Source organism: Equus caballus, chromosome 7, assembly GCF_041296265.1.
Source record: "Equus caballus isolate H_3958 breed thoroughbred chromosome 7, TB-T2T, whole genome shotgun sequence".
Classification (NCBI taxonomy): Eukaryota; Metazoa; Chordata; class Mammalia; order Perissodactyla; family Equidae; genus Equus; species Equus caballus.
Window position 1 is genome coordinate 76,533,994 of NC_091690.1, and position 9,377 is coordinate 76,543,370.

Sequence of the window (9,377 nt, forward strand, 5' to 3'; positions counted from 1 at the left end):
CAGATGTAATTAATCTGTGACTATCTTTTCAAAATACACTTAACACTGACTTTCATCTCTGCCTCACATTCAACTGTAATCCACCCCTCAGCATCTTTAGCCAGGATGGCTGCAGGACCTTCCTTGCTGATTCCTCAGTTTAAGGTCATGCACCTCTCTAATGCATTCTCTACCAAGCAGCCAAAACATTTGTTTATAATAAAAATAAAGTAATGTTACCCTTCTACTGAAAATCTTCCCATGGCTTTCCTTAGCTTTTGAAACAAGAATTCAAATAGAATTCAAACGTTCTCACCGTAGCATCCAGCAGCATCAGCAGCACGACTTCGTCATCTTCCAATTATTCTAATCACTCATTAATTCTATGCTCACAGTTGAATGGCCCTGGGGTACATCCTCACACATATTTTCTTCAAGACTCTTTTCACTTTAGAATTATAAGGAATTATTTTATATCCCTTCGGTTATTTGATTAGTTATCTCTCTCCTCATTAAGTTATAAGCTCCCATAATTGTCTATGTTTCTTCTCATTAGGGTATAAAGGTATGGACTAGGACCCTGAGGTTACCAGCTCCAGTTCTTATTAATTAAATAGACAAACTGTCTTAAGAAGAAGGTATTCTGAGCTACACATTTTTAAGTGTAAAATGAACTTAAGTAAGTTAAATCTATCCTAACCTCTAATAAGTGAGTTTTTGTCTCAGCTTTGCCACATACCAGCTATAAATTTAGTTTATTTCTTCATATTTTATTTTCATGTCTATAGTCTAGGGAGAAACATACAAAGTAAAACACTTAAAATTCATTTTCAGGACCCTGGTGTCAGATATACAGTGAATAAATGGGAACCAATAAATTGGTAATGAAGAGGGATATTTAGGGGCTGATGTCCCCTGATCCTCTTTCTATACCATCTTCCCACTTTTGGATCCCAAACAAAACATCTCTTCTTTTGCTTTTTATCCACCTCCCAATGAGAATATTGGAGTATAAGTTAATCACACTGAATCATTCACACTGGACAAGAGCTTCAGAAGATTCCTAGCTGGGTGTATACATGCTGGGAACCCGAGTTAAAAGCTATAAGAATGAGGCCAGGATAGTGGAATTTCAAGCACCAAGAGACACAGATGGGGAGTACGGATTTGGGGACCAAAGTGGAGTGCAAGGAAAATCTCTACACTTCCATCACAAATAGCCTCTTCTCATTAAAATGTTTGTACTCTAATCACTGTAGGATTTTGAAGCTATGAATGAGGTTCCTACAGACCTCTGGGAGGGAAGAATTGAAGTCCCAACTTACTTCCGCAGGGCAGCTGTGGTGGATGGGAGGAGAGAGGTAGGCAAAGTGTCTACTAGAGAAAAACTGAAGACTCTGTACACAACTTCACTGACACTCTTTACCCTCTTCTTGCCCTGAGCTCTGTAAAGCCGCCTTATAGGAGTCCCCTTGGCACAGCAAGTCCCAGGACTCAGAGAGGTGACTGGGACAGCAAGTGTGAAAAAATTTTGAGCAGGTGGCTCTTCCGTTCCTTAGCATCTCTCCCTTAGAGGTTTTAAAGAAATTAAGAGTCAGAACTGTGTTGTCCATTATTTTATAGAAGAAGAACTGAGGCCCAGAAAGAATCTATCCAGTAAGTGAAAAACAGAGCTGCACTGAAACGCAGATCCTCTCACCCTCGCTAATTCCTAGATTAAGTCTTTTTCTATTTACAATGTCACAATCCAAGTAGACGTCAATAATCAAAATAGCATAACCACTAGGAGCCTAATTATCCATAGACAGCAACTAGAGTGACCATCTGGTTTGCCTGGATCTATACTGGTTTTATCACTGAAAATCCGGCACAGGGTAAAACCCCCTGGTTGCTGCAAACTGGGACAGTTTGTCAGCCTCTGTTCAGATCTGGATTCAAAACCACTTCCTTCCCTGTCTCAGTAAATGTCCTTAAGAAAATATTTTAATTTGTTCAAGTTTCAAATTCCTCACTTGTAAAATTGGAGTACAAATACCCAATGACGCAGTTGACTGTGAAACATACTATCACGTAATAAGTGCTTATAAAACAAGAGCTACTTTAATTACTTGCCAGCTTTTCATCTGCCAAAAAATAATTTGAATAGAAGATGGGAGAGCCAGTTGGCTCTGGGGGCTCCGAGGGCTGTGAGGACAGGTTGATTCCTAGACACTAAATCAAAGGTCTTAAAACTAGGAGAGGCTTTGGGCCATTTTGTATCACACCCAAACTTTTATAATGAAGAAATTGAGGGTCTAAGGGGTAAGAAGCTTGTTGACATGGACAGAGAAATTGTTTACAGAATCAGAACTTGAATATAATTATCCCGATCCAGACCCCAGTGTCTATCTCCACTGACCACAGTATTTCTTATTATCAGGGTTTTGGGAGGGAGAGAATAAATGAAATTTGTTGAGCACCTACCAAGAGTCTGTGACCATCTAGACAATCTGGTTGAATGAAGAGATCAAGTGGGACTAGTCTTGACATCAGGCCTGCCATAGATAAATTTTCTGACATTTTGTTTTAAATTAATTATCTGAGATTATCCTTTAACTACAGAATAAACATTCTGCCTAGTATGGGTTTCTGGTGAAGTGGAATATGGTGAGTGAATGTTTGGTGTGTTCCCAATAAGCACCAGGGGAAATGAGTCTCTTGGGGCCCAGAATTAGGCCCCCATGGGTGATGATATTGCCCCTCCACAGCCCACAGCCACTCTGGAAGGGAATAGCTCCCCTAGGGAAAGAAATCTTTATCCCTTGAGATGAGCAATTGAAAAGCATCTTGGTACCAACACTCAAACCTCTCCTCTCTGAGGCTCACCTCCCAGGAACTCTCAGATTATCTCATTTGCCTGCATCTCTCTCATTCTCTCTGTTTCTCTCATTTTATTAAAAACATAATGTATATGTTTTATAGAAAGATAGAAAAGCAGATAAATAGAAAATTAGTCTTTCCCAGTTCTTACTAACCAGACAACTACTAATATAATTTCTTTATTTCTTCCAAACACTTTTTCATGCAGATGTATGATTGTTTAACAAAAATATTATGCTTTTTTCTAAGAAAAAATTGTCAGCATGCTATAAATACTACTTGATAAAAGCTTTTATTTGAAATATTACTTTATAGTGGTTTATACATTCTTCTAAACTATCCTAGGCTAAAAATCTGTCGCTGCTACCGTACCTTCTATTTTAATTAGCTTAGCTTTTTTGTTTTTTCCTTGATATTTTAACATTTGGGATATTTACTCTACTCCAGTGCCACTGCTCAACTTTTTAGAATTTTCAAGGAACAACAATCTCACTTGTACCAGAATTCTAAAACGATTTAAAAATCATGTTGTTGCATTCTCCAAAATGTTCAGAATTAAGTAAATTGAATTGGGAAGAAACGACAACTTCAATATTTTTTTAATCTTTCCAATTAGTAAACACATGTTATTGTGTCCATTTGTTCAAGTTTATTTTTAAACCTATGAATAATACTTGAAGTTGTCTTCCTTAAAATTTTTCATTAAAGTATTAGTGAATAGAATTAATTTTTTAAGTTTAAGAATTGGAATAATTATTAATCAAAATATTTTCTCTGTTTTTGAAATTACTTTGTGTTATTTTATTTGCCAAATTTTCTCAATTTTTGGAAAGCTTTCCCATTAAGAACTTTTTTGTGTGTGTGTGAGAAAAATCAGTCCTGACCTAAAATCTATTGTCAATCTTCTTCAAGAAAAAGAGGAAGATCATTGCCGACCTAACATCTGTGCCAATATTCCTCTGTTTTGTTCGTGGGATGCTGTCACATCATGGCTTGATGAGCAGCACACAGGTGCATGTCCAGGATCCAAACTTGTGAACCCCAGGCCACCAAAGTGGGGCATGCAAAGTTAACCACTATGGTCGCTGTTGGGTCAGCCCCACATTTGTATTTTTTTCATCCACAAATTATATTACCTACAAATAGTAATAATATGATTATATTCATTCATTTATGCAGTCATAAGTATTTATTGAAATCTACTATGTAATTAGTACAATGTTAAGTTCTGAGGATAATGTTCTTACTATAAAAGTTAATGTTCTCATTACTGAGTATTTATTATAACTCAAGCAATGTACCAACCATCTTACATACAATATCTCTGAACTTTATAGATACACAACCATCTGGTTATTTTTGTAGCAATTTTACAAATGAATAAATTGAGGTTCATACAGGTTGGGATCTTTTGAAGGCAATGTTCTGCCCTGCACAAATTTCACACTCTTTCTAATATTAGCAAACAGCCCATTCCCTCAAGTCTTAAGATTTAAATAGAGAGCTACCTTTAGAGAAACGCAGAATCATATCTAAGTGCTGTGGTATGATTCTAGACAAATACATTAGAAGCATAAAATAATAAATTTAATTACGCATTTTTTAAAACATTGTAGGGGAGCAAAGTCTGCTGCTCCAAAATGGGTCTCTTTGGCTTGATTATTTTTAAGAATCAAAGACTCAGGAAGAAACTTTTTGACCTTCCCCCTGGCTGTCTAAAAGAATTTAAGATAGAAAGCTTGTTCTAGGAAGGAGCGATAAAAATAGACCATTATAGTATAATATGAACTGAGTGTGGTAGACAAGGAGGAACCTAGCAAGCTCATTTGATCAAAGTCCTCTCCATGTCTCATTGTCTCTGCATGGCACGGCAAACATTTCTTTACCAAACATTTGCTTTTCTATCTCCATGTGAATTGCCTTCCTCCCCTTTGAAGTTCCAAACCACTAGCCCAACATCCTCCTTTATCTTTACCTGAAGATGGTATTTAAGGTGGTGGCTTTGGTCATTTTGGCAGGTTACCCAGTTTTCCTGGGTTTCTCCCTTGTACACATGCAAGTAAACTTTGTTTGATTTTCTCCTATTACTCTGTCTTATGTCAATTTAATTCTTGAACCAGCCAAAAGAACATAGAAGGTTAGAGGAATATTTCTTCCTCCTTACAGTGGAAAATGAGATAAAAGAACAGTAAACAATAAGATCAGTTTGGAGGATATTACCAAGATGAAGTGAGGGGCGATAATGAAGGATGACAAAAAGTAGCCACAGTGGTAAGGTAGAGGCAAAGATTGGATAAGTCAAAGTCTAATTAGAGTTGTCAGGATTTAGTATCCAATTACAGATAGGGGTATGATAAAATTGTTCATTTCTGTCTCAAATTTCACTATATTGCTCAAAGATTCCTTCAAAATAATAAGTAATGGTGGCCAAAAATAGCAAAATTGTTTCTCCCTATTTTAATCAGAAAGTATATTATCTAACACACTAAAAAGATATACAGAAACATTTTTAATTTATTTTTATGTACAATGCATTTTAGGTTTCATTAGAAACTGTTTCTGGAATCTACTATTGCTTACATATTTATCTTTTCATCATCTCACTCATTAATATAATAAATTTTCTTGAGGAATTTCTGAAAAATTAGTCATTCTTTTAGTCCTAGGAGATATGTCAATTATTCTTTGTCTCTATTGTTTAGTGGTATTCACAACTTTTAGTATTTACACGTATGTTTCCATTAGTGTGTTTAGTCTACCAGATTTTGCTAATATAAATATTTTCCATATCACATATCAGGATTATATTTGCCCTTTTGCATAGTCTTCCAATTTTTTTTTTTTTAAAGATTTTATTTTTTTCCTTTTTCTCCCCAAAGCTCCCCGGTACATAGTTGTATATTCTTCATTGTGGGTCCTTCTAGTTACGGCATGTGGGATGCTGCCTCAGCGTGGTTTGATGGGCAGTGCCATGTCCGCGCCCAGGATTTGAACCAATGAAACACTCGGCCGCCTGCAGCAGAGCGCGCGAACTTAACCACTGGGCCATGGGGCCAGCCCCTATAGCTTTCCAATTTTGTTTATGATTTAAATTACACAATATGAGAAGAATTATCTGTTTCTTGAAATTTTCAGGCAAAAGTAAAGAAAAAGACTTGTACTATAATATGTTGGAGATGGTAGAATTATGCTTAACTTTCAATTTCTTCCTCAATTACCAGTTAATTCTTCATTTATATATTATAGTTTCCCCATATCAACAGTTTATTCAAGATTTCAAATTATTTATAGACTGGCAATTTTAAAAACACCTCCATCTAGTAGTATATGTGATTCTGAAGCTTTATTTTCCATTTGAGTATATCTTTCAGAGTTTGGTCTATTTTCTGAGCTGGCTAAATGATTAGTTATTAGTTTATTTTCACTCTTTCCTATTCACCTTCATTCAGTGCTTTCATTTTAACCATTTTCAATCATTGTATGCACTTTTTTTTCTTTTTCTGAGGAAGATTTGCCATGAACTAACATCAGCTGCCCATTATCCTTTTCTTTTTAGTATGCGAGCTGCCATGACAGCATGGCCACTAACAGAGGAGTGGTGTAGGTCCACGCCTGGGAACCAAACTCAGGCGAGGGCCATTGAAGCGGAGTGCACCAAATTGAACCACTAGCCAACAGGGGCTGGCCCGTATTTTATATTTTTATAATGAATAAAACGAATGCTTCATTTCTTTTTTTTCCCCCTTTTGGTTATTTCTTTCTTTCTTTATTTTAAGATGTACATCATAATATATTTCAAATTCTGTGGAGATTACATCATGTTCACCAGCCGAAAACTAATTATAATCCTTCCCGTCACATGTGAGCCTAATCACCCCTTTTGCCCTCCTCCCTTCCCCACTCATGGGCAAAAGATCTGAACAGAGATTTCTCCAAAGAAGATATACAAATGCTTCATTTCTTAACATTCACTATTTTTTGTTTTAAAAAAAAATTATCAAAATTTACCAAATGTTAATGTTGTACTGAAAGTTACATCAGCTAATACAATTTATATGCAACTACATTTATTTCAGCTTAAAACCTGGATGAATCTTGTGTGTTATTTGAAATAAATATTGATGTGCATAGCTATGGCTATTATGTCATATATATATATAATTTTAACATGTTCTTTGACATAATCTCTTTATTTATTTTATTATGGTAAGAACACAACATGAGATCTATCCTCTTAACAAATTTTTAAGTATGCAATACACTATTTTGACTATGGTTACAATGTTGTACAGAAGATCTCTATGGCCCATCCATCTTGCTTAACTGAAACTTTATGCCATTGATTAGTAACCCTCATTTTCCCCCTCCCCCTAGCCCCTTACAACCATCATTCCACTCTTTGATTCTAGGAATTTGAGTATTTTCTGTGCCTCATATAAGTGGAATCATGCTGTATTTCTCTTTCTGTGACTGGTTTATGTCACTTAGCATATTGTCCTCAAGGTCATCCATGTTGTTGCATATTACAGAATTTTCTTCTTTTTGAAGGCTGAATAGTATTCCATTGTATGTATATACCACATTTTCTTTATTCATTTATCAGTTGATGGACATTTAGGTTGTTTCCACATCTTGGGTATTGTGAATAGTACTGCAATGAACTTGGAAGTGCTAATATCTCTTTGAGATCCTGATTTCAATTCTTTTGAACAAATACACAAAACTGAGTTAGATTATATGGTTATGACACCAAAAGCACAGGCAATGAAAGGAAAAATAAACAAACGGGGTGACATAAAACTAAAAGGCTTCTACACAGCAAAGGAAATCATCAATAGAGTGTAAGGTCAACCTATGGAATGGGAGAAAATATTTGCAAACTATATGTCTGATACTGGGCTAATCTCCAAAATATATAAGGAACTCCTACAATTTAGTAGCAAAAGACTAATAACCTGATTTAACAATGGCCTATGGAGCTGATAGACACTTCTCCAAAGAAGACATATAAATGGCCAACAAATATATCAAAAATGCTCAACATCTCTAATTATCAAGGAAATGCATATTGAAAGCACAATGAGATATCACCTCACACCTGTCAAGATGGATATTATCAAAAAAATCAAAAGATAAAAGTGTTGGCAAGGATTTGGAGAAATTCGCTCACTTTCACACTGTTGTTGGGAATGTAAAATAGGGCATCTATTGTAGAAAATTGTATGGAGGTTCCTGAAAGAACTGAAAATAGAAGTACCTTTGCCATAGTCTTCTAGAAAAGAATCCTTTGCCCATTATGACAGTATCTCCATAGTAAGAATTAATTTCCTTTGTGATGATTCATGTTAAACAAGGATAATAGTAACATATTGTCACAAAATGAGGGACTGATTATGAGGATGTAAATTTTGGGGTTAAGAAAGAGGAAAATTAAGAAAATAATTTTTCTAAAGTGTGACCCAATTTACCTCACCAAATCCTGTTGGCTTGAGTCTTAACTAGTACCAGGCTGTCATCAAACATCAAAATAAGTCTCAAATCTGTGGAGTAACAGTAAATATCATCTGAATCTTGGCCTTTCAACATGACTCCTGTTAGAACTTTGTTCCCAGTAGTATTTTGCAAAGCCTCCGACGAATCTCTTTGGTTTTGATGGAATAGATGACAGGGTTGAGCATTGGAGGCACAAAGAGGTAAATAAGGGACATGAGTGTGTGCACATACTGAGGGGCATGCCTCCCATAGCGAGCAGCCATGGACACACCAACCATGGGCACATAGAAGATGAACACAGCACACATGTGTGACACACACGTGTTGAGTGTCTTTAATCGTTCTTCCCAAGATGCAATGGCAAGTACAGAGCGCAGTATGAGTATATAGGAGAGGAGAATGAGTGCAGAGTCCAGACCAAAGGTAGAGATAACAATGAATAGACCAAAAATATTATTGACGGTGATGTTGCCACAGGGCAGGCGGATCAGATCTGGATGCAGGCAATAGGAATGGGAGAGGACATTGGCTTTGCAGAAGGGCAACCTCTTCAGAAGCAACGGGAGTGGGAAAACCATGCAGAAACTGCGGATGACTACAGATATGCCCATGCGTGCCACTTGGGTGTCAGTGAGCACTGTGGCATAGCGCAGTGGGTTACAGATGGCCACATAGCGGTCAAAGCTCATAATCAGTAGGATCCCAGACTCCACGAAGGAGAAGAAGTGGATAAAGAACATTTGAACCATGCAACAATCAAAACTGATCTTCCTTAAGTGTAAACAAAATGTGGCCAGTACTGTGGGCAGTGTGGAAAAAGACACACCTAGGTCGTTAATTGATAGCAGGGACAGGAAGTAGTACATAGGCTGATGCAAGCTCTGCTCCTTCTTGATAATGAAAAGGATGAGGGCATTGCCCACAATGGAGACAACATAGAGAGTGCCAAGGAGGAGAAACATCCAGTGTTGGGAGGTCTCCAGCCCTGGGAGCCCTGTCAGGGTGAAAGGAGGCAACTCTGAGCTGTTGTGGGGGTTACTTCCCAT

At 36.8% G+C, this 9,377-nt stretch overlaps 1 protein-coding gene across 1 annotated transcript; it reads right to left on the reverse strand.

Moving 5' to 3' along the window:
• Nucleotides 1-8,432: 8,432 nt before the first annotated feature.
• OR51A42C (olfactory receptor family 51 subfamily A member 42C) lies at nt 8,433-9,377 on the reverse strand. Its single transcript, NM_001391391.1, has one exon. The coding sequence runs from the start codon at nt 9,375-9,377 to the stop codon at nt 8,433-8,435; it is 945 nt and encodes a 314-aa protein (NP_001378320.1).